This window comes from Myotis myotis, unplaced genomic scaffold, assembly GCF_014108235.1.
Source record: "Myotis myotis isolate mMyoMyo1 unplaced genomic scaffold, mMyoMyo1.p scaffold_m19_p_20, whole genome shotgun sequence".
NCBI classification, from domain to species: domain Eukaryota; kingdom Metazoa; phylum Chordata; class Mammalia; order Chiroptera; family Vespertilionidae; genus Myotis; species Myotis myotis.
Window position 1 is genome coordinate 833,151 of NW_023416325.1, and position 27,766 is coordinate 860,916.

The 27,766-nt window shown below is 61.0% G+C and overlaps 2 protein-coding genes across 4 annotated transcripts; one reads left to right on the top strand and one right to left on the bottom strand.

Moving 5' to 3' along the window:
• Nucleotides 1-9,280: 9,280 nt before the first annotated feature.
• RNF215 (ring finger protein 215) lies at nucleotides 9,281-15,584 on the top strand. 2 transcript variants are annotated; one of them, XM_036353788.1, is made up of 9 exons: nucleotides 9,281-9,663; nucleotides 9,920-10,063; nucleotides 10,539-10,610; nucleotides 10,692-10,777; nucleotides 11,255-11,411; nucleotides 14,122-14,241; nucleotides 14,315-14,458; nucleotides 14,668-14,770; nucleotides 14,856-15,024. In XM_036353788.1, the coding sequence occupies exons 1-9, from the start codon at nucleotides 9,379-9,381 to the stop codon at nucleotides 14,876-14,878; spliced, it is 1,134 nt and encodes a 377-aa protein (XP_036209681.1). In that variant the 5' UTR covers nucleotides 9,281-9,378; the 3' UTR covers nucleotides 14,879-15,024. The 2 variants fall into 2 exon arrangements, with proteins under 2 accessions (XP_036209681.1, XP_036209680.1); XM_036353787.1 differs by having other exon boundaries at nucleotides 14,668-15,584.
• A 655-nt stretch (nucleotides 15,585-16,239) lies between these two features.
• Nucleotides 16,240-27,756, bottom strand: CCDC157 (coiled-coil domain containing 157). Of its 2 annotated transcripts, XM_036353781.1 has the most exons (11): nucleotides 27,559-27,756; nucleotides 25,310-25,568; nucleotides 23,150-23,321; nucleotides 21,784-22,429; nucleotides 21,031-21,108; nucleotides 20,499-20,689; nucleotides 19,243-19,419; nucleotides 18,926-19,094; nucleotides 17,906-18,045; nucleotides 17,454-17,542; nucleotides 16,240-17,361 (listed from the first exon to the last, which is right to left on the bottom strand). In XM_036353781.1, exons 1-11 carry the CDS (start codon nucleotides 27,602-27,604, stop codon nucleotides 17,112-17,114), a joined length of 2,217 nt encoding a protein of 738 aa, XP_036209674.1. In that variant the 5' UTR covers nucleotides 27,605-27,756; the 3' UTR covers nucleotides 16,240-17,111. The 2 variants fall into 2 exon arrangements, with proteins under 2 accessions (XP_036209674.1, XP_036209675.1); XM_036353782.1 differs by lacking the exons at nucleotides 16,240-17,361; nucleotides 17,454-17,542; nucleotides 17,906-18,045 and adding an exon at nucleotides 18,072-18,557.
• Nucleotides 27,757-27,766: the final 10 nt, after the last annotated feature.

The window sequence follows — 27,766 nt, forward strand, 5'->3', positions numbered from 1 at the left end:
CCTGCTTACGGCCTTCACCCTGCTAGACCATCAGGTCCCGGGGCCTCGGGCCCTGTTCTACTCACCTCTGAACCCCCACAAGCCCGCTACCCCCGGCAGAGCATCTAGCACACATCTAGGCTGTTAAATAAATGTATGCTGGCCCGGCTGGTGTGGCTCAGTGGTTGGGCATCAGCCTATGAACCAGCAAGTCACGGTTCCATTCCCGGTCAAGGGCACATGCCCAGGTTGCAGGCTCGATCCCCAGTGTGGGGCGTGCAGGAGGCAGCCGATCGATGGTTCTCTCTCATCATGGATGTTTCTCTCGCTCTCCCTCTCCCTTCCTCTCTGAAGTCAATTTAAAAATATATATATATAAATAAATAAAGGAATCATCAGCTTTTGGCTTAGGGCAGGGCCTGGCTGCCTTCCTTGCTGGATATGTGGCCGGGACCTGTGCCTATGACCCTTCCTGGGGCAAGATGTTCATTTCAGTGTCAAAGGAAAATAGAGGAAAGACCCATATGTGGTTTTAGCACTTCACAGTTTACGAGGCCTTTTCAGGTCTAGCTGTTTATTTAAGCCCCCGGGGACCCCCCCGAGTTAGGAAGGTCAGGCGATCTATTGAGGAACCTGTGGGTAAGAGTGCGTGCAGAGTTGGGAATCCAAGTTCCAGGTTTCTAGACCATAGGTTGCCAGGTGCCCGTGGGCCAGGGACGGACTCACCTGGGAGCTGCCTGGAGAGGCTGCTCCGGAAGGACTGCACAGGGAAAACATTCACCCTGCAGGAATCAGCTCCAACCTCCCCCTTTACCCCCCCCCCCCCCGGAGTCTGGAGTTACCCTTCCTCCTCTTCCCTCCCCAGGTGCTGTGGATCCCTTCTCCTTCCTCCACTGAAATTTATCTATCGACCCCACTAGGAGCAGCTACTTAATCTGATCATATAAATCCCGGAGTAATCATCTGGTTAACTCCTCCGGGCTGGTTACTAAGAGAGAGAGCCCCTCTTCTACAGCCTCACCCTTTCTTTATCCCCCCAACCCCTGCCCAGCAACTAGGCCTCCCTGCTAGGTGTGTTGCTCCCCTGCTCAAGAATCTGCCATGGCTCCCTAGTTCCTTGACTCGCATTCAGGACCTACCCATATCCCTTGTGGCTTCGGCTGCCTCTCATTTCCCTTCACACACAACGTTCATTTCAGTGTGAGAAGCGCCCTGCTGCCCCTCACCCATTTCCTCCTCAGCGGTTCTCAACCTGTGGGTCTCGACCCCTTTGGTGGTTGAATGACCCTTTCACAGGGGTCGCCTAAGACCATCCTGCATATCAGATAGTTACATGACGATTCATAACAGTAGCAACATGACAGTTATGAAGTAGTCACGAAAATAATTTTATGGTTGGGTCACAACATGAGGCACTGTATTTAAAGGGCCAGAAGGTTGAGAACCACTGTGCTAGATCCTCCCTGGCCTGCAAAGCCCTGATCCAATGCCGTTTCCAGGAACCTCTCCCTGATCTACCGAAGCCAGGGTGACCTCTGCCCCCTAGTAGCCTCTGTCTCCTGACCTTGACACTGACACTGTGGGTTATCGTGGTGTCTATTAAGCAACAGCCTGGCCCAACAAGGAGAGCTCAGCCTCGGGGGGCCCGGCCGCCACCTGGCAGCTGGGGGATGGTTGTGCTTTCTGAGTGCACCTGGCTGGGAGGAGGTGTGAACAGCTGGAAGCAGGCTGCCTGAGCCCAGAGAGCTCAGAACAGAGGCTGACGGTTCTAGTCATGGGAGTCAGGGCTCTGGGGTTGGGATTCATCCGGGAAGCAGCTCCAGACACAGACAGGAGCACTGGACGGGGAGTCCAGAGCCTGGGTGCTCGGCCCAGTTCTTGAGTGAATGCACTTCAGTGACCAATCCGCGATGTGCACGCGGGGCCTCCTCAGGGCTGTTTGCCCTTGACCGCCTCTCCTCTACGACCAGGGTGTTGACCTGGAGATCAAAGGCTGCCGGGGGCCCTGGCCTCCGATTCTGCGGTGTCAGCGGGAACGGGCTGGTGCGGAGGTTGGCACGGGGGATGGCGAGTTGGAGGCAGCAGACTTTTAAACCCTTCAGCAAATATTTGTGGAACACTCTACCGCCACGAGGCCAGGGCAGCCCGTGTGCCGGCAGGCGGCCCGGGCAGTAAAGCCCTGCCTTGAGCCTCCTCGCCTCCCTGCCTCCTCCCGCCCCGCCAATGTGGGGCTGCAGGTGCCTCCAGTCCTTTCCCCACAAAGTGGGGGAGAAAGGAAGAAATCAGAACTTCCTGGAACTGCACAGCAGGGCCTGGAGTAGAATGAGGAAGCGATGGGCTCCCTCCTGTCCCTGCCCACCCCCACTCTCCCTCCTCCCCGCTCCCCCCCCCCCCCCTGCCCCAGACCTGGGAAGACAGAGCAGCTTTCATTCGTTTGCTCCCGTCGGTACTGTTTTGCAGTGTTCATGGCGCCAGGCATGGGGACGCCTCCGAGGATGAAGCCAAGTAGGCCCTGCCCTCAAGGACTTCCTGGTTATAGGGACTACGGGCCAGGCAGCGCCTATACCCACCTCCCCCTCACCCCCCGTACAGTGCAGACCGGAGGGGCGCCCAGGTTCCCCAGAGAACGGACGGCTGAGCAGGAGTCAGCCAGATTGGAGGGGGCAGGAGGCCTTTTCATTCATTTATTCACCCGCCCATTCATTCAGCACATGTTTCCCGGAGCACTGTGCCGATCACGGAGTAAAAGACTCTCCTCATGTCGCCCTGGCCGGGGAGCTCAGCTGGTTAGAGCTCAGTCCCCATACGCCAAGGTTCCAGGTTCGATCCCCGGGCAGGGCACATACAAGAAGCAACGAATGAATGCATCAATAAGTAGAACAACACATCGAGGTTTTTCTCCCGCCCCCTCTCTAATCTATAAATAAAACATTTAAAATATAGAAATAAAATAAAACTGCCTCCGTGGAACTTAGAGTACTGGGGGTGGGGAGCATGCCCAGGTTGAGATTGGGCTGTGGGGGCCAGATAAAGAACCGGAGTTCGGGGATATGGGGTGCAGGAGGCGTCTAGAAGGATCTTTGAGCCGAGAGGAGAGGCTATCCCGGGATCCCTGCGCTGGGGGCGCCCCAGGAACCGGGCGGGGAACAGGGATGGTGACAGGTCTTCTTCCTTCTCGGCCTCCCCCTGGGGCCTCCTATTGAACAAGGCTGGTCATTTGGGGGGAAATGTAATCCCTGGCTCTTTCCCAAGGCCCCCGTGAGAATTCCGAGGGAAATAATGGCTGGGAAGGTGATGGGCCCACACCTGTGCGGGTTGTTAATACTATTACGTGTTGTTTCTGAAGACACAACAGAAGCGGAGAACCTGAACCCCCCCCCCCCCCGGGCTCCTCCCAGGGGCCCCTTCCTCCTCACTGCTGCAGTCCACCTGGCTTTGTGAGGACACAAATCCTCTCCCCGCCCCGCTGCTTCCCACAGCCGAGCCCCTCATTAAGTCCCTTCCCTTCCCAGATATCCTGGTCTAATCCCTAAGCCCTTTCTCACCCGTCTCCAGTTGTCTCCTGGGGTCAAATCCCTCTAGAATGAGGTGGCCCAGTTACCTGTGAGCTCAGAGGCCGGGGGCAGGGAGCTGGGACTTGCAAACTCCCCCAGGGGACTGGGGGGCTGGGTGGGAACGGGCGGAGGGATGGTAATTGCAACATAGGCATGGGATGTAAAGGACAGCCTAGGACAGTGCTGGCGAACCTTTTGAGCTCGGCGTGTCAGCATTTTGAAAAACCCTAACTTAACTCTGGTGCCGTGTCACATAGAGAAATTTTTTGATATTTGCAACCATAGTTAAAAATATATATATATTTTTGATACTTATTTTATATATTTAAATGCCATTTAACAAAGAAAAAATCAACCAAAAAAATGAGTTCGCATGTCACCTCTGACACGCATGTCATAGGTTCGCCATCACTGGCCTAGGAAATACAGTCAATAGTATTTCTTTTCTTTCTTTCTTTTTTTCTTTTTTTTTACAGTCAATAGTACTGTAATGATTATGCATGGTGTCAGGTGGGCACTGGAAATATTACTGGGGTCGGGGGGGCGGAACACTTTGTAAAGTCTAACCACTATGCTGTATACCTGAAACCCATGCACATTAATGTTGACTATAAACTGTCATTGAACCAAAAAAAATTTAAAGAACTCCCCCAGAGGGCTAGGGAGGGGAGGGGAGGGGAGGGGCAGGGGGAGGGGCTGGAGCCCTGCCCCAACTCTGATACCTCCCTCCAGAAGAGTGGGGTCCTTTCTACCCCAACTCCCTGAATTCAAGATAGAATCCAGATTTATTCTTTTAAAATATATTTGTATTGATTTCAGAGAGAGGAAGGGAGAGGGAGAGGAAGATAAAAAACGTCCATGATGAGAGAGAATCATGGATCAGCTGCCTCCTGCACGCCCCCCACTGAGGATCAAGTCCGCAACCGGGGCCTGCGCCCTGACGGGGAATCAAACCGGTACCTCCTGGTTCCTAGCTGGACGCTCAACCACTGAGCCACGCCGGCCGGGCTAAGATTTCTCCAAGACAATTTGTTCTAGGTCCTGGGTCTCATGCCCACAGTGAAGGGAGGTCAGGAACCCCCAAGGTTCTGTAATATAGCCCCTAGCCTAGCCCCGCCCAGCCCCCTCCTGTTGTCACGGGGCCTCCCTCACGTCTCTGTACAAACAGCAGAAACCAACGCTATCGGCCCCCCCCCCCCCCCCGTGTGGCCCCTTCCCCAGGACTAGTCTGCCACCTGGTGGCCACTGAACTGCATGGCCCCTGGCTGCTCAGGAGGCCAAGGTTCAAGCTCAGGGCCGGCAGGCGGCAGGCACCTGCTGGCCAGTTCCCTGCCCTCTTCCTCCTGCCAGCACCACCGTCCGAGGGCTCCCGGAATGCCTTGTCTGTTCAGCACAGCCGGGTACCACGCTGGAGAGCCCATTCTCATGCCCAGGGAGCCCACAGCCCCCTCACACCCCCTGTTCCTGGCACTGAGTCTAAAACATTTCATGGCCCCGACCCTGTTCCCATTTGGGGCGACACCCCCCCCTCCTCACGCTTTCATTAGTTTCATTTCTTTCTAGGTCCTCCTACGGGAGAGAGGGGGGCAGTGGGGACCTCCAGACGGTCCACGGCCTGGCCCAGAGCCTGGACTCCAAGACAGGAGCCACTCAGAGCCACAGCATGTCTACGGAAAGGGCCGCCCCCCCCCCCCCCCCCCGCCTAAATCCTTGAGTCTCCCACTTCGCAGGTGGGCACAGGCCAGGCAGAGGGAGCTGGCTGGCCCAGAGGACACGGTGAGAGTGCCAGCCCTGCCCCCTGCCAGCTCCCCGCCCAGCCTCGGAAGAAAAGCAAGCTGGAACCCACCCGCAGGCCTGGCTCCTCTGGCTGAGCATCTGTCTGTCCGTCTGGGAACCTGGGGATCGGGGGGTCAGCACCAGGCCCGGGGGCTCCCCTCTTCTCCAGCTGGGATCCCTTCCTTCCCTCTGGGGTCCTCCAGGCTCCCCGGCTTCAGATGCTCTGCTCCCAAGCAGGGCCTTGCCCGGCACTCATCTCCCTGCAGCCAAGCTCTGGTGCCTTGCAGGCCCCGTTCCTGAGCCTACACTCCCTCCAGCGGCGACTTCTGGCTCCTCCGCCAGCCCCCACCCTACCCCACCCTACCCCACCCCACCCCACCCCAAGCAGAAGGCCGGGGCTGGGCTACACCCTCCCACGTGGAGACTACATTCTCAAGAACATGTCTCTTCCTGGGTAACCCAGGGTTGCCCTGCAGGGGGTAACCACAGGGTAGGAGCTCTGGTTACTTGCCAAGTTCACAAGGGCTCCCAGCTGCCACTGATGGGGGCTGGGATGTGTATGTTTGTGGGGAAACAGAAGCACATTCTAGGTCCGCGGGAACAGAGGTTGGGGAGGATCTTCGTCTGTTTGGTGTGTGTGTGTGTGTGTGTGTGTGTGTGTGTGTGTGTTGTGGGGGGGGGGGGACAGTGAAGACCCCCTGCCTGGCTGGGAGGTAGGGGACAAGTAGTGGGAATAGGCAGATGGGGAAGCCACAGACTGGCTAATTACAGGGTGTGTCCTGGCAGTCTTGTCTTTGGGGCTGACAGATGGGCTGGGACATTCAGAGTCCAAGAAGCAAGGCTCTCCATGGACACCAAGGGGCTTCCAACACTTGAGGAGTGATTTCATAACGAATGTGAGGACCTCACACAAAGAATAAAGGATGACATAGGCCCCCAGCCGGCTTGGCTCAGTGGCTAGAGCGTCAGCCTGCGGACTGGAGGGTCCCAAGTTCGATTCCAGTCAAGGGCACATGTCCAGGTTGCCGGCTCGGTCCCCGGTGGGGGGCGTGCAGGAGGCAGCTGATCAATGAGTCTCTCTCATCATTGATGTTTCTTTTTTTTAATCAAATCTTTATTGTTCAGATTATTACAGTTGTTCCTCTTTTTTCCCCCCCTCCATAGCTCCCCTCCACCCGGTTCCCACCCCACCCTCATTGATGCTTCTAGCTCTCTCTCCCTTCCTCTCTGAAATAAATAAAAAAACTATATATTTTTAAAAAGGTCATTAGAATTTGGATAGGAATTGTGTTGAATCTGTACGTTGTTGGGTAGTACTGCCTTTTTCACAAAACTAAATCTATCAGTTCATTAAGAGGGATGTCTTATTTGGGTCTCCTTTCATTTATTTCAGCAATGTTCTGTAGTTTTCAGTGCACAAGTCTTTCACCTCCTTGTTTCAATCTCTTCCCGGGTATTTAATTCTTTGGGATATTACTGTAAATGGAATTGCTGTCTGAATTTCCTTTTGGATTGTTTATTGCTGTTGTATACGACACAACAGATTTTTGTGCGTTAGTCTTATAAGTCCTGGTGGTTTTGAGCTTACAGAGCGTGTCTTATTTTGAAACTTGCTTTTTTTTTTTGTGCTCAGCCTTGCTACAATATCCATGGTGAGAAAGACAGATACCATATGATTTCCACTTACATGTGGAATCCAAGAAAACAGAATAAATGAACAAACTAAACCGAAATAAACTCAGAGATACAGAGAGCAAATTGATGTTTTCCAGATGGGAGGGAGGTGGGGGGATGGGCGGAAAAGTTGAAAGATGAAGAAGCACAAATGGCCGGTTATAAAAATAGTCACGCGCCCTGGCCGGGTGTCTCAGTTGATTAGAGCATCGTCCCATGCGCCAAAAGGTTGCGGGTTTTGACGGACAGTTTTTCATTTTATTGTTAACGAACTTTTTCAACCTTTTCCTTTACAGTCTGCTTTTCTGGATTAAGGAATCTCTGCTGGCCTTAAAGGAATCAAGATATTCTCCTATGTTTCTAAAAATGTTTAAAGTATGACGTTTCCTATTTAGGTCTCCAATCCACGTGAACTTGATGTCTTGTGCGTGAAATGCAGCAGGGGTCCCATGTCATGTCTTCTCTTATGGTTAACCCATTTTCTTGGCACAATTTATTTATTTATTTATTTATTTTTAAAAATATATTTTATTGAGTTTTTACAGAGAGGAAGGGAGAGGGATAGTTAGAAACATCGATGAGAGACAAACATCGATCAGCTGCCTCCTGCACACTCCCCACTGGGGATGTGCCGCAACCAAGGTATATGCCCTTGACCGGAATCGAACCTGGGGCCTTTGAGTCCACAGGCTGACGCTCTATCCACTGAGCCAAACTGGTTAGGGCTGTTGGCACAATTTATCCAACAGTCCATCATACTTCCTTCTCTCCCTCCTCCCAATGTGTTGCTGCCTCTGACACATCCATGTTTATGCGTGTGAGTCTGGTTCTGGTTTCTGTTTGAGGTCACATTTGTCTATTTTTTTTAAAAAAATATTTTTAATTGATTTCAGAGAGGAAGAGAGAGCAAGAGGGAGATAGAAACATCAATGATGAGAGAGACTCATGGATCGGCTGCCTCCAGCATGCCCCACACGGGGGATCGAGCCCGCAACCTGGGCATGTGCCCCGACCGGGAATCAAAACCTGACCTCCAGGTTCACAGGTTGACGCGCAACCACTGAGCCACGCCTGCTGGAATCTGTCTTGGGGCTAATATCATAATATCAATCTGTCTTTTGTTGTTGTCGTTAATCCTCACCCGAAGATATTTTTCCCATTGATGTTCAGGCAGAGTGGGAGGGGGTGGGAGAGAGAGAAACAGCGATGTAAGAGACACACTGATTGCCCCAGAGCTAGGAACCCAGCTTGCAACCAACCGAAATACGTGCCCTTGACAGGATTCCAACCCGGGACCCTCAGTCCACGGGCGGACGCTCCAAACCAGCCAGGGCAATAATATCAGGCTGTCTTATTCTCTCCATCTTCTTCTTCTTCTGGAGCATCTTGAGGATTCAGCATCGGTGGTTATACCGGAGTTCACCGTGACATCCCTTCGCTCTTCCTGTATGTTTGATACTTTTCATAATGGACTGTTAGGGAAAGACTGCCGTGGCTCAGCTTTGCCCTCTATCAACGTTCACTTTTTAAAAGGCTCTCAGACTGCGCCCGCTCTCAGCAGCTGCAGCCCTTGGAGGAAAGGAGGAGCCTTAGGATGGGCGGTGGGGCGTTCACATTCAGTGCAGGCATCAGAAGTCACTTGTGGGGGGAGAGACAGTGCTGGTCTTACGTCGTGCCCACTTCACAGCCCAGGAAAGCGCCTTCCCTGAGGCCCCAGCCTCTCCACCCCACGGAGGCGCTCCGTCTGGTCAGCATCCCCAGCCCCTCTCTCCGCCACTCCAGGACCCTGGCCTCAGGCTCCCCCGCCTGCCTCCCATGTCAGTCTCTGGTTCTCGGCCTCCCGGATTTGGTCTGGGGGAGAGGTAGTGGCTCAGGGAAGAGAGGGCTACCATTTGACCCAGGCCACACGGTGGGACCATCAGGCTACTCCAGCCTCCAGGCCCCTAGACATCCCTCCTTCCTACCCTTCTGCAGCCCTGATCAGTCTCCGCTACCCCGCCCCCCCACACACACCCCCCATAACACACACAGGTCACCCCTTCCAACGATCTCTCTTGCTTTCCTCTGTCCTGTCTTGGCTTCTTGACAATCCAACAGGCTGTGAGCGCCGCCTCTCTGACTGCCCGCTTCTGCCCGGGTGACCTGGGCTCTGCTGGTCTCCCGGGCCGCCTGCGCCAGAGTTCTCCGCGGCCACCAGGGGGCGCCCGAGCCGCCGAGAGTCCACCCCGCTCCCTGCGCCCCGCCCCGTCCGGCCTCAGCCCCGCCCCCTTCCGACGCCCCGCCCCGTCCGGCCTCGGCCCCGCCCCTCCCCGGCCGGCCAGGGCCTCGCTCGCTCTGCTGCCCCGGCGCCCAGGACCCCCGGTGCCCCGGTCTCAGCTGTTTGCTGGGTCCCGCCATGGGCCCCGCCGCCCGCCCCGCGCTGAGGCCGCCGCCGCCACCCCCTCCGCCGCCGCCGTCGCCGCTGCTGCTGCTGCTGCCCCTGCTGCCGCTCTGGCTGGGCCTGGCCGGGCCGGGCGCCGCGGCCGATGGCAGCGAACCCGCGGCCCGGGCGGGGCGGGGAGGGGCCCGCGCCGTGCGGGTGGACGTGCGGCTGCCGCGGCAGGACGCCCTGGTCCTGGAGGGCGTCAGAATCGGCCCCGAGGCCGACCCGGCGCCCCCGCTGCGCGGCCGTCTGCTGCTGGTGAGCGCCGCCCAGCCACCTGGCCCGGCCCCGCGACGCGGACCCCGCACCCAGATCCGGACCCCGCACCCACATCCCCAACAGCCCGGCGCCCCCGCCCCAGCCCGCCCAGGCCCTCAGCGTTCGGGCTTCTAAAACCTGAGATCCAGATGCCTTCCCTTCCAAGCTCGTTCCCAAACCCTGGCCTTGCATCCTCCGTGTGTCTGACCCTCCTAACATCCTCTCCTCCCTCTGCCCATGGCCCGTTGCCTCCCAGATGGACAACGTGGATGCTGAGAAGGAGGTGCCAGGGGGAGGCTGGATCGCAGTGGCCTACGTGGGCAAGGAGCAGGCGGCCCAGTTCCCGCAGGAGAGTCCCAGCGGCGGCCCGCGGGCCTATCCCAAGGCGCTGGTCCAGCAGGTGCAGGGGATGTATGTGGGGGAGGGGGTGGGAGGAAGGGGCGTCAAGGCACTTGCTAGATAGAGCCAGGCTGCCAAGTGGGACCCTAAGGAGCTTCCAGGAAACCCCTAGGCCTGGGTGGGGCCAGGGACCCCGGTTTGGACAATGGAGGCAGTGTGGTGTAGAAACAGGTGTGGGGGGCGGGGGGGGGGGTGGGGGGGGGGGAGTCAGAGAGTCAGGATGCTCCCCAAGCTCTGGGACTATCCAATGGGGAGTTCCCGAGGCGGGCGGAGGAGGGAGGGCACAGCATTGTCTGGGTCCCACAGGGCATCTGGGGGAAAGGCAGGAAGAATAAGGGTTTCTGCCCTTGACCTCGAGGAGGGTATAGCCGGTCCGCCCAGAGGAAAGGCTGCCTCCGACGCTAGGGGCCGAGAATAACTGGTGACAGGTGTGTGGGCAGCGCTGGGGCGTGGGCCAGCCTCTCTCTGTCCTGCAGATGCGGAGGGCCCTCTTCCTGGGGGCCTCGGCCCTGCTCCTCCTCATCTTGAACCACAACGTGGTCCGAGAGGTAAGCCGGAGGAGGCTTCGGGGCACAGGGGCTGGGGTGGGGTGGGGACCAAGGCCTCTGACCTCCCTGTGCCCCCCACAGCTAGACATATCCCAGCTTCTGCTCAGGCCCGTGATCGTCCTCCATTATTCATCCAACGTCACCAAACTGCTGGAGGCCCTGCTGCAGTGAGTCGGGGTTTGAGCTCCAAAGGGCGGGGCTGGGAGCCTGGGTGTTGAGGATGCCGGGCTTGGCCATGGGCTTGGCCATGGGCTTGGCCATGGGCTTGGGGCGGTGGGGTGGGGGGCAGTTGGGAACAGGGCCTTTCCTATTATCCTTACGGCTGAGCTGGAAGATGGGTGAGGAGACCTGAAGGAGGTGCCAGGCCTGCAGCGAGGCGGCCGCTCTGGGGGTAGAGGGCACTGGCTCTCGCAAGGAGGAAGCCTGGCACCTGATTGACAGGCTCCTCCCTGGGCTCGGGGGCCACCCTGGCCTGGCTGGTATGAGAACTGGGAAAACCTATAGCTGGGAAAGGCCTGGGGGCCGAAGCAGAAGGGGTGCAGAATGATAACTGGGGGGAGGAGGGGATGTGGGGGAGGGCGGTGGGGGGGTGGCTCACCTCCCAAGAGCCCTCCTGTCGAGCTCCTCTTGGCTTCCCCTCCCAGGAGGACCCAGGCCACAGCTGAGATCACGAGTGGAGCGTCCCTGTCGGCCAACATCGAGTGGAAGCTGACCCTGTGGACCACCTGCGGCCTCTCCAAGGATGGCTACGGAGGGTGGCAGGACCTGGTGTGCCTGGGAGGCAGCCGGGCCCAGGAGCAGGTGAGTGTGGGGCGAGGAGGCTCGGGTAGGACCACACCCAGGCCGTGTCTCCTGGAGGCTGGGCTACGTCGGATTTTCTCTGGATTCCCCAGTGCTCAGCGTCGAGAGGGTTCTGAGGGGTTCTGCCTGCAGGCATTTCTCAGGTCCCTGTCTGCGCAGAGCAGGCCCCAGTCTCGTGGGATGTGGGCCGTGCGAGGCAGCTTCAAGTCGGGCGGACGTAGGTTCAGGTCCTGGCTCTGAAATCTTAGCTGAGTGGCCGCGGGCTGCGTGCTTAACCTCTCTGGCCTCGTGCTCCTCGTTTGTGAACAAGGACGGCACGGGGCCACGGGATCGGCAGGGCACTGTGTGCATGAAGTGCATGGTGGGCGCTGAGCAAACGGGCTGCTGCCGCCACTTGGAATATCTTTATTGTTACAAGCGTTCGAGTCAAGAGTCACCAAGTAGCTTTTGAGATCCTAGGGCAGTTGGGGCTCTATGCAAAGGGCTGTGGTGGGTACAAAAGGCTGTGAGGCCTGGGCTCTGCCCTTGAAGGGCTCAAAGACAAGTGGGGAGGGGACTCTGACCCAGAGGCGGCCGTGGCAGCCCAGACTAATTCACGTTTGAGCAACACGAAGAAGCACACTTCTGCGGAGGAAGCAGGCCCTGATGCGGGGGGTGGAAGGGCTTTCTGGAAGAGGAGGGAGCCCCCTGGGTCTCCCCTGGAGGGCAGCCTACACAGATCTGGCGGGGGAGGCAGGTATTGGGGGGCGGGGCTGTCAGTGAGAGTCCGGAAGAAGTTTGGGCACAAAGGCTAGAGCTCGGAGAGAGGCAGGCTGGGAGCGGGTCCAAGGGGCCTGGAGGTGGGAAAACAGCCTGCAGTTCGGTCTGGCTGGTACAGAGGGCACAGCTGAGCAGCCATATTGCTGGCCAGGGTGGGAGGCGCCTCCCCTCCACCCCTGGGAGTCAGAGCTGCAGCCCCTGTGTATCAGAAAGTCCGATGGCCAAGCCCCAGCCCCGCCTTCCCTCTTCACCTGGAGGTTCCCACATGCACTGGGCCTGGGGGGGCTGGGTGGTGGGCCTGCAGCAGAGCTCCGGGCCAGCCACGCCTTCAGCCCACGGGGACCCAGGTTCTGCCCGGAGAGCTTACACTTTAATGGCCACTCAGTGAGTCCTGCCACGTGCCAGCCTAGTCAGCGTGGCAGGGGGCACGGCCGCAGGGCAGCGCCAGCCCGGCTCCCGGGGTCCCATCCAGGGAGCAGAGGCCAGAGACGGTCTCTGTGGGGTGAGTGCTGAGCTGCTGGTGGGCACGGGCCCTCCTGGGCACAGCGAGGGCACCTGAGCTTCACTGAGGCGTGTGGGAGAGCTCCCTGGAGCAGGTGCCACCACCCCACCACAGGGACGGGGTGACGGGGACACAGAAACCGGGAGGAAAGGGCAGGACAGCGGGGAACTGGGACTTACAGGTGCCCGTGCAGCGGCCCCCCCAGTGCCTCTGCCCTGAGCAAAAGCAGCGTCTTACGACCCTGGCAGCACCGTCTGTCTAGCGTGGAGGCTTCTGTTACCACAGACAGTTCCTCGGCCCCTTTCCCCCCCGTGATGGCCGTTGAACTTCAGCATTGGCTGGGGAAGAACATGGTGGCAGAGAGCTAAGAGCGCAGAGAGCTTTGAAGTGACCGTGTTTATTATTAGTCATCACACACCCACAGGCCCTGTGAGACGGTGCCCGTGTGGGCGAGGTGTGCCCGCCTGGGGGGCAGGCTGGGTCTGGTGTGCGATGTCGCCTCATTTCCTGAGCCCGCTGCTCAGTAGTCAGAGCCTGGCTGCCACACTGCATGTGGTGGGAGTCTCAGGGCGTGAAGACCCCCCCCCTCCCTGCCCGGGAACTCTGAGCTCCCCCACCCCAGGAGCCGCTCAGACTCAGTGAGGCGGGTCACACAGGGTTTCCTCCCTCTGTCAGGCAGCAGCCAGGAAGCACCATGCAGAGTAGGTGTGCGAGCTGGGCAGGCGAGGCGGGGGGAGCACTGGCCCAGCCCTGGTCAGGCAGAGCTTCCAGAGCAAGTAGCCCAGGGATGGGTCAAGGAGGAAGGGGCTCCCTAGAGGGGAGCAGTGTGTGGAAGGCACAAGAGGAGGAGGGGAGCGAGGGACACAGCAGGGGGAGGGGCTGCGGAGTTGAGGGCCTGGAGGAGGCAGGCTGAGTGAGGGGTTTGGGTTTCTCCTGGACGCAGGGACGGGCCTCGGGGAGGGTGTCCAGGAGGGGAGTGGGGTGACCAGGTCTGCGGCTGTGGCAGGAAACGGTGGGGGAGGCTGGAGCAGTAGAGGGGTGGGCTGGAGAGAGGGGACATGGAACCCAAGGAGAGGGAGGCCACAGCCCCGGGGACTGGCGCCCTGTCGAGGGGTGTGAATGCTCAGCCCGGACAGAGGTGGGTGGTGATGGCGCCAGAAAGCAGAGCAGCAGTGCAGGTTAGGGGTGGGGTGGGGAGTCCTGGCCAGGTAGACACTTGCACGGGTTAGCTGCTCAGGAGGGGCCTGGGCTGGGGACAGTGAGGGTCCCTCATGTGTGGGACGGAGCAGACAGCCGGGCAGACCCTGGGACAGAGGCCTCAGGAGAGGGAGCCAGGAGCCGTGCTGAGGGACCGTACCTGCCTGGTCCCTGGGGTGGATTTACTGGGGGAAGAGGGCCCACCCGGGGACCCCCCCGCTCTGTGTCCCTGACACCCTGCTCCCTCCCCAGAAGCCCCTGCAGCAGCTGTGGAACGCCATCCTGCTGGTGGCCATGCTGCTGTGCACAGGCCTCGTGGTGCAGGCCCAGCGGCAGGCGTCCCGGCACAGCCAGCAGGAGCCCGGAGGCCAGGTGGGAGCCAGCCCAGGGAGTCCGGGGCCCCCAGCCCGCGGCCCTGCCCAACGGTGCGCGTCCTTCCCCCCAGGTGGACCTGCTCAAGCGCCGCGTGGTGCGCAGGCTGGCGTCCCTCAAGACGCGGCGCTGCAGGCTGGGCAGGGCGGCGCAGGGCCCCCCGGAGCCGGGCGCGGAGACCTGCGCCGTGTGCTTGGACCATTTCTGCAACAAGCAGGTGAGGCCCCGGCAGAGGCCCGCCACCCACTGACCTGTGACTCCCCCGCTCCCCCCGAGACCTGGGAACCACCCCCACCAGCACCGTGGAAAGCAGGATGGGGGTGGCAGGGCCCTGGGGTTTCAGTTCCCCAGCCTGGGTGAGGACAGGGGCCGGCACCCCCTGGAGGCCTGCAGCTGTGGCCTGAGCCCTTCCTCCCCTCCCCTCAGTGGCTCCGGGTGCTGCCCTGTAAGCATGAGTTTCACCGGGACTGCGTGGACCCCTGGCTGATGCTCCAGCAGACCTGCCCACTGTGCAAGTTCAACGTCCTGGGTGAGCATCACGGGTGGGGCCCTTGGCTGGTCCCACCTGGTCCCCACCTGACGCCGCCCTCCCTGTTCTCCCCTCCTCCCTGCAGGGAACCGCTACTCAGAGGATTAGCTGCCCCAGCTGGCGCTCTGCACAGGGAGATGCCCCCCACCCCAACCTGCACTCTGGCCCTCTGCCTGGGCAGGACAGGAAACCCTGAGGGTGGGAGGAAAGATGGGACCTTCCCTGCTGAGCAAGGCACCCCCCCACATCCACTGCCCCCAGGCTGAGGGTGCCGGGCCCAGACCTGCTGGGAAGTGAGGGAGAGAGGCCCCTTTGGGACCTTTGTGTACAGTCCTGGGGTGTCTGCCTTCTTGCAGGCAGCCCCCGGGCCTGGGGAGAGGTGAGGGCGGTGGGAGCTCTGCCTGCCCGTCAGGACACCCCAAGGCCAAGGCTGTAGTGGCCACTTTTGTGCTTATTTATTGGGGGGTGGGTCAGGGAGCAGCTGTCTGGTCTTGGGGGCACCCTGGCCAGACCATCTTTCAGGACACATCTTGGTCAAGGCTGGATGTGAAACCCAGGGGCCTCCTGCCCGCGGGCCTTGGACACTGGGAGCCAAGGGCTCCTGGCCATCCAGGGGCGTCCCTCCTGCCTGGGGAGACCAGAGACCGCAGAAACCGTCCAGTTCCGTGCTGCTCGGGGGGGCGACGGTCACTGCCCAGGACACTGGAAGCCCCGGACAAATGTGGTGCATCTTCCGGGGCGTCCGTTTTTTAGAAGACTTGGGGGAGGGGAGGTGGTTTACTATGAAAATAAACAAGGATATATTTTAACGTAAGAAATAAAATGTGCGTGGATGTTTTAAGATTGAAAAAGCAAACCTCGGGCTCTACTGCCTAAGGGAGGTAGGTGGGCTGTAAGACGGCCCCAGGAACACGCCTGCACAGTCCGGGAACTAGGGCTCGCATGGCTTTGACTCCGTGATGAATGTCAGGGAGCTGGGGGCACCCCGAGAGGGACAGATCCAGGTGGGCTTCACCCAACCACGCGAGGAATTCTCTGCTGCTGACTTGGAGACGGAGGGGCCACGCGGCAAGGAGGGCCGCCGCCTCTGAGCTGTGCAGCCCCGCGGACAGCCGTCGGCCACACAGCTGCAGGGGCAGCATTCTGCCAGGACCGGAGGAGCCTGCATGCTTCCCCGGAGCCATTGGACGGAACGCAGCCTGGCAGACACTTTGATCTCAGCTTCGAAGACCCTGAGCAGAGAACCCCGCCACCCCGGCCAGACCTTGTGAACCACGGAGCTGGGAGCTGAGGATGCAGAGGGGCTGAGCTGTGATGTCCTTTCCCTGCACCTGGGCCTGGGCCTCCGGCCTCAGGGAGCCCCCAGCCTCCCTCAGGGACGCCGGGCTCAACAGCAGCAGCTGGACAGCCCCTGGTCATGCCAGCTCAGCTACACACGTGGCCCCTCTGGACACTTTTCTGTAAACGGGGTGCTCCACCTGTTGGCCTCCTCACCGGGGAAAATGTCAGGGAGCTGGGGGCACCCACCCTAAGCCCTCAGGTCTCAGGGCCTGTCCCTCACCGTCGTGGCTCAGGGCAGGCTGGAGGCCCTGAGGAAATTGGACTGCAATGGGCCTGGCCTGGCTGCTGGCACCAGTGCCGGGCTGTGAGGGTTAGGCCTGGGAGAGCCAGGGCTGGCTGGAGGCCCCGATCTCTGGCTGGGTGGGGCCCTGCCCAGCTTTCAGTGGCCTCCTGGGGATCCAGTCTCCTGGCTTTAGAGAAACCCTTTGTGACTTACATTTCCTGAAGGGACTCCTCAAAGAAAGGGGTCCTGAATGTCCTCAGAGCCAGGCTGGGAGGCCCCAAGTTCAGACCTGGGGCTAGGGAAGGCATCACTGCCCCCTGCCGAGTCCAGAGCAGGGACCCCAGCCTCAGACTCCTTTCTTAGCTCACGTACCCCCAGTGGACCCACCTCCAGCTGCTCTCCATCCTGCACACCCCCTCCACTGACTCTGCCCTTTTCTGGGGTGTCACTGCGCCCCCTTTGGCCCTTGGTATGGGGGTCAAACGACTGCCTGTCACCTGGCCCGGGTGCCAGGAGCTTCTTTCTGCCCTCGGTGAGCCCTCTTCTCCCACTGCCTGTCGGGAGCTCCCTTCACTGAGGTCCCACGGTGCACCCGGCCTCTGCTGGCGCTGATCTCCATGGCGGGGGACTCGGTGGTCCCTGCCCAGGACGGGGAAGGAAGGCTCTGCCCCGGCTCAGACAGTGCTGTGAGCCCCAGGTCGCTGTGGGTAGATGGTGTGGCTTTATTACGTTGGGGGGGTTGCCAGCTACCCGTCCTTTAGCCCCACCCACTGCAGGCTACATGGGCGGCTCCTGGAGCTGGTGTGCAGGGCTGGCCGGCCCCCGGCTCGGTGACATTCTCCTCCTCAGCCTGGCCAAGACCTGGATGGGGTTCTGGGCACAGGTGGTGGAGTAGGTCACATCCTCCAGGGGGGACTTGCTGGATCGGCCGCAGGACTGCGGAGATGGCGACGCCCGGCGCGGGCCCGGCAGGATCCTGCCCGCGCTGGCTGCCCTGCTGCCAGGTGAGTGCCACCTGCCCAGCAGCCTGAGGAGGACCAGATGGCACGAGCCCCTGTGAGCAAGAGGGCCCAGCCCCGCCCCGCCCATCAGCCCCACCTCTGGCAAAGCCTCACTCACCCTGAGGACACTCTCTGGGCCTGGACGGGGGGTGCTGCTCCCTGGATTCCCTGGCTGGAACGGGCCCAGAGCTGGTCCTGCGGGATCAGCTGCAAAGAGAGCCAAGCTCGGAAAGACCCAGGCCCCCTCCCCTGCTCAGAGGGTGGCACAGCCTGAGAGGGCGAGGGAGGGCCCGGGCCTGTGCCCATGGCTGTGCCTCTGAGGGGCAGGGCTTGGGAAGCCTCCAGGGCCGGCTAGGAAGGGTGGGGAGGTTTGCTTTCTGATTAGGCTCCTGGCTGCACTTGGAGTAAGAGTATGAAGGGCCGGCGGGGAGGACCTGGAGCTAGAGGCCCTGTGACAGCCTCCCATCTTCACACACGGATGTTCCCAGCAGGAGCCTAGAGCCGCCTGCGTCAGGGGGCTCTCAACAGGTTCCCAGGGTGGGCTCGCAGGTGAGGGCCCAGGCTGCCCACCTTGAGGCCCCCCTGCTGGGCCACCTCCCGAATCTTGGACAGCATGGCCTGGAGCCGCCCGTTGTCCTCCTGCAGGACCCGGATGCGGATGTCGTTGGCCTGCACCTGCCTCTCCATGTCGTCCATGACGTTGCCGGAGCCTGTGGGACAGGTTACCTAGGACCTCCCCGCCAGGACAGGGCCTCGGAGGGCAGGCGTGGTCGGTGGCCCAGCAGGCACAGGGGAGCCGGGCAGGGTCCTGCACGGGCCTCCCATCATCCTCCCTCTCCCGAGGCCTGGCCTCCCTCCCACCCGCACCTGCTAGGAGGCTACGTTATAGAAGCTGAGAGCTGGGTGCAGACCTAGCAAATAGACAAGCCCGTTTCCGGAAGGCCAGAGAGACAACGAATTGCCCAAGGCCACGCGGCCGCTCTTGGGCAAGAGCCAGGGATTGGCAAGGATGCGCTTCCCCATCACCCTGGGAGTCATGCTTGGGGCTGAAGTTTCCGGGGCAAGCGCCTGCCCTCTTTGGTCCTGGATTTGTAAAGCAGCTGCTCCCTGCCTGCCAGGGCAATGGAGAGGGCAACAGAGGGTCTGGCGTGCAGCGATAGGTCAGCGCTCAGGATGACGACTTATCGTGGCCAGTTAAACTGCATGGATCTTCCTGGCGGCTCTGTGAATGGATTCACCCCTGGAGCTTAGAGGAAGGGCTGGAGGGGCCGGACCAGGACCCAGGTCCTCTGCTGAGACGGGTCCCTAGCACCCCTGGGTGATGATGGGGTCCGGGACCCTGGACAATTGGGGCTGTGCCCCGGCGCAGGCCGCATGGTGTGGTTTGGGAGATGCTCGGACAGGGGCCCAGGGAAGTCGAGTAAGGACTGGCATTTGACATGTGGGAATGAGCAGTCTACACGGGTAGCCAGACCTGTGTGACCCTGGGCAGTTACCTCACCTCTGGGCTTCCGTGTCCCCGTCTACACAAGCTGGGGAGTTGCAGACCCCCGTGTCCCGCTGCCCTGTGCACCATCCCTGGGCCCTTACTTTGGATCTGGGTCTCGACGGGCCTGTGCAGGTCCGGGAAGGCCACCAGCAGCCGCTCCCGCTCCCTCAGCGCCTCGAGCTCCCGTTCCAGCCCCGAGATGGTCAGCTGCAGATCTGTCGCCGCCTGCTCCAGGCCTTGCTTCTCCCCGTTCAGGCTCTGCAGCAGCTCCTGGGACAGAGGGAGGCTCAGGCCTGGCCCGAGGAACACTTCCTGGCTCCCTTGGGAACACCCACCCCTTCTACTCCCTGGACACGGGACAGGCCTGCAGGCACCCAGCTACCTGGGGGCTCCTCCCCCTCCCGCTGCCCGCCCCTACCTGCTGGGCCTGGAGCTGGCACTGGCCCTGCTCCCTCTCGCTCTGCAGGCTCTGCAGCTGCTCCTCCATGTGGGCCCGCTGGGCCTCGGCCTCGTCCAGGCTGCCCCGCAGCTCCTCGCGCTCCTGGTCCAGGCTGTCCAGCTGCTGCAGCAGGGCTCGCTGCTTGGCCTGTAGGGACTGAGCAGGCAGGGAGGCCGTGAGGCCCATGGGGCTCGGCTGAGCCACGTGGGACTAAGGAGGCTACAGTATCCGTGACCTCTGCCCCCAGCCCTCCCTTTTGAACGGAGTCAGTCTGTGTGTGTGTGGTAGTGGTGGTGGTGGTGGTGCGCCTGTGCACACGTGTGAAAGGCAAGGGGCAGAGGGAAGAGGGCAAGGGGTGACACACATCCCAGCCCGGTCAGAGCCAGACCCCCGGTTTGCAGACCCTGCCCCCCTGGAAAGCAGTTGGCTGACTATCGGCCTCCCCCCAGGAATTTTAGGAAATGTTTTCTTCTTTTCCTTAGGTCTTCAGCCCATGTCACTTGGAACCCACAGTTCCTGACACCCACTGAGCGCAAAGCAAAAAGAACCAGCCCGTCATTTCTGAGTCCTGGGTCGAGCTCTGGCTAACTGTTGGCCTTCATCTCACCGAGTCTCAGTTTTTTCACCCATAAAATGGGGGTGATGAGCACCTGCCACCTGCTGTGGTGGGAAGGAGGAAGGACGAGGGAGCTGCAGAGGCTGGGCCCAGCGCCTGGCTTACAGAAGCCACCTGATGTGTGGGCGACCGTGACTGTTCTTGCAGGGCACTGAGAAAAGCACCCCAGTGGGGACTCCTGCAAGACCCCATTGCTCAGGGCATAGATGTATCCTGTGCTCTGGTTCATCCTCTGTCCTATCCTTCCTGTTGCGGATGAACTAACCACCAGCAATTGGAGTACAGTGCAAAGGCCACCTCCTCCCAGAAGCCATCCTGGATTACCACAGATGTGACTATCCATCCCTGGATCCCTGCAGCACTTTTCCTGCCCCTCTTAGCCACCTGGCAGGAGAGCTGTGGTGGCACAACTGCTTGGCTCATTTGGCTGTATCTGCCCTGGGTCACCTTTCTCTCAGTTCTTGGCTCAGACCCTCCATAGAGGTGAGTCAATCCAACACCTGGGTATGTGTCAGGGAGGAGGTACCTTACACAGCTAAACCCCCACCTCCCCCAGTGGAGCCCTCTCCCTGAAGCCTACATCGCAGGCACCCAGGGCGCTGGCGAAGCCCGGCCTCACCTCCTGGTGGCGGACCATGCTGTCGACGCGGGCCTTCTCCTTGTCCAGCTCTGTGCTGGCCCAGCGAATCTGCTGGCTGGCCCCGTCCAGCCTCCCGGCCAGCAGCTGCACCTGCTCCTCCAGCTGCTGCACCTGCCTCTCGGCCTCCAGCCTGCGCTCGGCCTCCTCCTGCAGCTGCTGGGCCTTTGCCTCTGTAGGATGCAGCGGGTGCAGGAAAGGACAGGGCAGGCGAGTCCTGGGTGCGAGTCCCGGCCCTGCCTCGGACCCAGGATAGGACCGGGGGTGAATGTGTTACAGCACATCCCTGGGTCTGTGTCTTTGGCCACAACATGGTGCTTGAACCCCACCTGAGATGGGTTCTGAAAACAGAAGTGGCACCCCAGTCCGGGTCACTGCCCAGCAGTGTGGTCGCTCAGGCCCCCTGCCTCGGCTGTTCCCTTCACCTTTGCCCCAGGAGCCCAGGGGACAGAGATGGAGGGTGCTCGTGCTGCACCACCGAGCACGGGGCACGGGGCACGTGAGGGCTCCTCACCCACGGCCTGTGTGGACTCCTGCTGCTGCTTCAGCTCCCTCTCCAGGGCGGCCACCTTCCTCTTGAGCTCACTTGTTTCTGTGCAGCCAAGAGAGTCCCCTCAGAGTTCCCTTCAGATGCTGGCTGGTGGCCGGCATGCCCAGCGCCCCCTAGAGAGTGGTGGCAGCCATCGCCCTGTGGAGGGTGAGCTCCGGGAGGTCAGGAAGCCTGGTCCCCGTCCGCCCTGCTTCCTGCTGGCTGGCTGCCACGTCCCTACCTCCCTGGGCCTGTGTCCTCCACGGAGGCAACGCGAGGCTCAGAGAGACCAGGGACTTGCCCACCTCCCTCCGGCCTCCCAGTAGCGGGCACTGGCCGACTCCCAGTGGCTGCGTCTCTTTGCCTAATGGCTTTTGCCAAAGCCAGAGGCCACCCTGCTGGCTAGAGGTGCCAGGGGGGCAAACTTTGGGGACCAGCAGGAGCAGGTGGGTGAATGCCCCGCTCCCTCCCCTCCTCTCTGCCCTGGCGCCAGTGTTCCCAGTGGGCTTAGGCCCAGTTGCCTGGGTGGGACTGGCCTGATGACTGTACTTCTTTGGCTGCCTTCCTGCCTGCTCTAGGGCTCACTCCCCAGCCAGGGTTCCTTCCACCCCAGCTACTTGTCCGGAGCCCCGCTGCAGGGTCTGCTACGGGAAGAGCCCACGCTCAGGCCGCAGCAGAGCCCGCAGGGAGGGCTCCCCGGAGGAAGTGGCACGAGGGCCCAGCCCCTGGGGCACAGACCTGCGAGCAGTTGCTGCTTGTCCTGCTCCCACTGGGCCAGCTGCTGCTGGGCCTCGTTCGCCTGCCACCGCCGCTGCCTCTGCTCCTGCTGCAGCGCCTGCTCCAGCTGGCCCACCTGCTCCCTCAGCCCGCCCTTCTGCGCCTCAGCCTCCTCCAGCTGGGCCCGCAGGGGCCCCACCAGCTGCGCGAGGGCGCCCACGTGCTTGCTGAGGCGGGCCAGGTCTCTGCTCTGTTCTGCCGCCCAGTGGCCCACAGTGGCAGCCGGCAGTGGCTTGAGCCCCATGGTGTCCTGCACCAGCTGCTGAAAGTGGCCTAAGGACGAGGGCAGGTTCTGGCTCTGACACAGGCCGATGAGCGCCCTGCCCACCTCCCGCAGGCTGCCCTGCACGCTGGCGCAGGCGTCGCAGGGCACCAGGGCGGTCTCCACGGTCTGCGAGGGGACGCTCCGGGTGCTCTCCGTGGTCCTGGCGGGAGAGTGCAGGGAGACGCGCACGGAGAGGCTGCCGGGTTCTTTGCAGGTCTGGGGCAGGCCTGGAATTGGGGAGGGGGGCTTGATGAACTTGGCGGTCACAAACTCGGGACTCCTGGTGGGCTCGCCCTTGGCTGTGGGCTTGCAGATGGGGGTCTCCCCTTGGGCTGCCCTTTTCTGTGTTCAGGAAAAGAAAGGGAAAGCAGGTAAGTGGGGGGGGGGGGGCAGGGGACTGCTTCCCTGGGGGTTTCTGGGACAGCGTCGCCTGAGGCTCAAACCCTCAGATGTTGCTGAACACCAACGTGAACAAAAGAACCTTCTTCTGTCTTCCCGTTGCCGCGAGTCACTAAGCCCAGGCCTCCTCCCTGCTGCTCCCCACCCCCGGCTCATGACACTGGGAGAGGGACAGTGACAGGCACAGGGCGGGTGCTGGGCTCTTTCCTAGTGGGTGTGACTGCTCTCGTGCCACCGTGGCCCCTCGGTTTCGTTCCTCCCCCATTGGGGCGACAGTGGTCCTTCCCTCTGGGTGGTTGTGAGGATGACGGGATAACCCTTCACAAACGGTGCTCATACGAACACTGACACCCAACAACGCCCTGAGAGGTGGGGACCGTCGTTGCTCCCATTGTACAGGTGAACACACTGAGGTTCAGCGGAGGCAGCATTTTTCAAAAGTCCCGCAGGGTCAAGAGCAGAGCCCGGTAGCCCAGACGTGTCCCCGAGGCCTGTGCTGTAACACAAGGTCTTGACTGGGCGGCTCTGGAGTTGACACTCGCCCTCAGCAGGGTGGAGCCAGGAGTGGGCACGGGGCATGTGCGGTGTGCCAGGCCAGGAAGCTGGGGCAGGTGGGCTGGTGTGAGGGTGACCACGGTTGGGGAATGGGGGTAGCTGACCCACCTGGGGGAGCATCTGCTGGTAGAGCATGCCCAGCTTCAGCAGGCTGTTCCAGAAGCACCGTACCGTGAGCCCCACGGACATGCAGGGCCCCACAGCCCTGGCAGGGGGCACTGTCTGCTCCGAACTGAGGGTCTCCAAGTAGCTGGCACAGCTCTGAAGCAGCAGCAGGAGCCTGTGGGCAGGGACAGCAGGGTCAGCGGGGGCAGCGCCCAATGCCAGTGCGCCCTCTTGCCATACAGTCGGCAGCCTCTGGCTCTGGGGAACTGGCCCAGGCATCAGGGCCTGGCGCATCTCAGAACATGTTCTGCCAGGCCAGCTGCAAACCCAACCCAAGTGCCACCTCCTCCAGGAAGCCCTCCCTGAGAGCCGAGCTTGGGGGCCTCCTTGGGGCAGCACTCTGCCCGGCCCTCTGCCCGTGTTGCTCTGGGAGGAAGCTCTGGGGGCTGGGCCTTGCCTCAGTGGCATCCTGAGGCTCAGAGACGCTGGGCAAGCGGCTGCCTCATATCACAGGGCACAGGGTGCAGAGCCTTCAGCTTACAGGAGACACAGCTGAGACCTGAGCGGGAGGAGCTTGCCCACAGCCGCCGGTGAGCATGAGCATGCAGGGCCAGGTGCCCTGCAATTCCCTGATTCTAGTGTGTGTGGGGGGAGGGTTGGGGGGGGGGCTCAGAAGGGCAAGCTGCTCCTGTGACCATGGAGACTTGGAGTGAAGAGATCTAGGTCTCTGTCCTGACCTCTGAGGTCAAGATTAGTCACGGGCTTACTTTAAGGAAGACGGGTGTTGGGGGGGTGTTTGTATTTGCCTGGGAACCAAGCTATTTTACCAAACACACCAGGCAGGTAAGTGACCTTCTGCTGCTGCAGGCACAGGGGGGTCACCCCAAACCCCCTGGGCCTGGGCAGAGAGGGCCAGGGGAGGGGGTGCCAACTGTCTCCAGGCCCTGCTTCTCTCTGGGCCGAGGTGTCCTCCTGGGAATGGGGTCAGTGTGCCCGCTGCACGGGTGAGCAGCACTGGGGGTGGGAACGCACTCGGAAAGAGGAGATGGCAGGGCCTGACAGCGATCTGTCTGCTTAGCCGGGGAGGAGCCCCTCTCCGAGGGATACTTCTGTGCGAACTGCGTGACCTTCATCCTTAGCCATCACCCCCTCGACATGAGCTGAGCACCTCCCCATGCTATACCCTGAGCCGGTGACCTTGCCCTTCCCCCAGGGCCCCCAGCCTGCTCTCGCTCTCAGACCCAGCAGCCTCTGCCAGGAGTTCCGCACAGGCACGTGGAAGCCAGGGAGGCTCTGGCTAACTCAGCAGGAGGTGGGCAGAGGGAGGAGGAATGGGGTGGGAAGACATGTCTGTCCACAGCAGCGTCACAGCGGGGGACGCGTACACGGGACCTGGATGGATGATGGGAGCTGAGCAGACCAGCGAGGAGTGGGCAGAGCAGTCCTGGAAGAGGGCACAGAAGGGGTGCTCTGTGCTTACACATCAGCCCCTCACGGGCTCCAGATGGTGCTCGGACACCAAGGGCTCCCCCAGGCCTCTGGGTGGTACCCTGGCTTCTTGGTCCCAGGCCGGCCATCCCCCAGCTGCTGGGGTCCCTGCTTGATGGGCCCCCATGACTTCATTAATGTGCAAGGTTTCGGAGCAGGGGGAACAGGAAGGGAAAGCTAAGGACCACGTTAATGTTAGTAATAGCATCGAAGTGTCGGGGGCGTGTGTGTGTGTGGAGGAATCCACTGGCCTCTTCCCAGCAGGGCCAGGGTCTGGAAGAACACACCCATGTCTGGCCCCATGACACGGCCCACAAGTGGGAACAGCACAGCCCACAGGTGCTGGATAGGAACTCTGAACGGCAGCCGGGGTGTCCCCGACGCACAGAAACCCCGAGGAGGCAGCTGGAAGCAGCCAGAGAGGCCGTGGTCAGAGCCGGGAGCCACAGAGCCCAGCAGGGCAGCCAGCAACTCCCTGAGGGCGGGTGGGAGAGGACAGCACAGCCCACGGCACAGGTGGGACCACCGTGAGGGCCCTGAGCTGACCTGGCCCCCCACGGTACTCAGAGGTGATTGTTGCTACCAACGTTGCTACCAGGGGGATCCCATGGCTGCTACTGGCTTAAGGGGCGGGTATCAGCACCCCAAGAACACCAGGTTGGTCAGGGCCCTCACCTGTCAATGACCAGCTCCAAGAGCACGGCGTGAGACAGCTGTGTGAACTCCGGGTCCCCCGGCACGTGGTCATAGTGCTCTAGCAGGGCCACCATGTCCAGGTCGCAAGCCACATGGTCCGGAAACTTCCAGGAGGGAAAGCGCACAGGTCCAGCTCGGGAAAAGACGTCTACGATGGTGCCCTGCAGGTCGGTGAGGTCCTTGCGCAGGCTGTCCATGCAGGCCTGGCTGCCCAGCAGGTGAGCCATCCTCAGGGCTCCTGGGATGGGCAGAGAGGAGCCCCATTGGCCAGAGCCACGTGGCTGCTGCTACAGGAACCTTCCTCAGGCCCCTACCTGCCCAGAGGCTCCTGGGCCCAGACCCTCGGAGGCCTTTACAGGTGTCTACAAGTAAAGCGCTTGGTGCAGATAAGACACCAATAAAAGTTCCCCATCAATAGTAGTTATGACTATTGTGATTACATTGTTAGCGCAACAACAGCAAAGGCCGTCCTTGTCTGGGGCAGCTGTCTGCCGGCTACATCTCCCCTGTTCCTGCGGCCCACACAGAACGCTGCTTGTCCATCTTCGGAGCCTGTGGACCCGTGATCTGGGTGAACTGTGTTCATGGCCCGCGACTCAGAAGGTGGGCAAGCGACACTGTTCTCGCCCCTCCCGTGGCTCCTCGCGTGCCCCCAGCAGGTGCTGTCAGAGCCAGCGCTCTGCTCAGAGCTGGGCAGCCCCATGGATGCTGAGCCCTGGCCCTTCCCCACCCTGTAAGTGGGGATTGTATGTCCCCAAAGAACGAGGCAGAAACAAACAGAGAAAAAAAACAAACAGACACACATCCTGGTTTTCCTTCCTGAAAAGGGAGGACATAAGCGAGTCAGCGACGCCACGCTGGGAGGAGGCCCTGGAATTCGGGAGCGTGCCGAGATACCAACTCTTATTAGATGCCAATTCTGATAAGCAGCACAAATGTCAAAGAACAAGGAAAAACAGCTCCGCGTACCCGTGTGGATCACTAGCAACAAGGGAGATGGGCAGATGTGAGCGTGGTTTGAAACCACGGTAGGTACGTGTCGGGGGAAGGAGCATTCGACACGGGCTTTCCCATTTCTGAGTCAACGCTGCCCTGAGGCAGGAGGGTCAGCTTCCAGGTGGACGTCTGACCCCCAGACACCAGAGGGAACCTTCCCTCCACTCCCATTCCACATTCAGGCCCCTTCCCCCTCTGAGTCCTAGGTCTCAGGTAAAGATCATGCCTGCCTCCCACCGAGATCCGAGGTCACCTTTCGAAACTCTCAAACCAAGTCTGTGACGGGTCTTTAGCCTCTGACTCGGGAATGCTAATCGCCTGGATCCCTGGGGATAGCGAAGACGTGGAGTGACGACAAGGCATAAGTAACTGCTCGAGGAGAGGACCAAGAGTGGCCTGGGTTGGGGTGCCCACTCCACCCCATAAGTTGCTATAATAAGTGACGGAATGCCGGTGATGTTTGGCACAGAGTCTGGCTCGTGGTCATGTTCAAGAAATCCCAGCAATCGTTAGTATTCTACATGAATGACACCGACATGAACTAGTTATGGGGGGTGTGTAAGGGAAGACTCGAGAAGGCACCCCTTCCTATCACGGCCCCATTTCACAGATGAGGAAGCCAAAGTCCAGGCAAGCGCTTAGAGCCTTCCGCATTCGGGGGTTGGGCAGGAGAGGGGACAGGCAGGGAGGGGAGGATCGCAGGGGTTCCTGGGGGACCTGGGAAGCAAGAGAGTAGCCTGCAGGGAATCACCTGTGGGAGTGAGGGGTGGAGCCCAAAGAAGCAGTCCCATGGTGAGGGGCGGGGACAAAGGGGACATCTGTAATGCTTTCAACAATAAAGACAAATGAAAAATAAAAGAAAAGCGGCAGCCCCTACTTGAGATGGCCCCCGGGGCTTGCAGGCGGGACGATGGGAGGCAGGGGGTGGAACCTACACAAGGCAGGCCCGTGGGGAAAGGGTCCAGCGGTCCTTAGAGCCTGGGACTCGGGAAGGGGTTGTAGAGGAGGTGGGTCTGAAGCGAAAGAGGGGGCTGAGGGGGTAAGAAGGGGGGCTTTGAGGAGGCAGGATTGAGGGGAGGGGCTCTCCAAAGTGAGAGGCCGATGGGAGGGAGCTGGGGACTAGGAAGGCGGGGTTGGAGAGAGCGAGGGACCGGCTTGGAGTAGAGGAGAGGGGGGCGAGGGCCGTGGGGTGCGTGCGGGGGGCGTCCGGCGGGTGATGTAGAACTTCTTACCGGTCTCTGGTGTCGCAGCCTCGGCCCCTGCGTCGGATCGGCTCATGGAACTGCCCCCGGCGCGCCCGCAGCTCTGGGGAACCCCAGCCAACCCTAACCCGGCGCCCCGACCGCTGCCATGGCAACGGCGTCGGGCACGCGCCACTCCGGTGGGGGCGGCAGGAAATGACGTCAAGGAAAGGGGCGGGCCCGGAAGTGCGTCAGCCTG

Bases quoted from the DNA above. Each gene is read 5' to 3' on its own strand.
- RNF215 (XM_036353787.1), top strand. From the start codon at position 9,379: ATGGGCCCCGCCGCCCGCCCCGCGCTGAGGCCGCCGCCGCCACCCCCT. The intron at 10,778-11,254 runs GTGAGTCGGGGT...TTCCCCTCCCAG, and splicing joins CTGCTGGAGGCCCTGCTGCA to GAGGACCCAGGCCACAGCTG. The intron at 14,242-14,314 runs GTGGGAGCCAGC...CCTTCCCCCCAG, and splicing joins AGCAGGAGCCCGGAGGCCAG to GTGGACCTGCTCAAGCGCCG.
- CCDC157 (XM_036353781.1), bottom strand. From the start codon at position 27,604: ATGAGCCGATCCGACGCAGGGGCCGAGGCTGCGACACCAGAGACCG. The intron at 21,109-21,783 runs GTCTGTGCCCCA...TTGGCTGCACAG, and splicing joins CAAGCAGCAACTGCTCGCAG to AAACAAGTGAGCTCAAGAGG. The intron at 17,362-17,453 runs GTGAGTGAGGCT...GGTCCTCCTCAG, and splicing joins GCCCAGAGAGTGTCCTCAGG to GCTGCTGGGCAGGTGGCACT.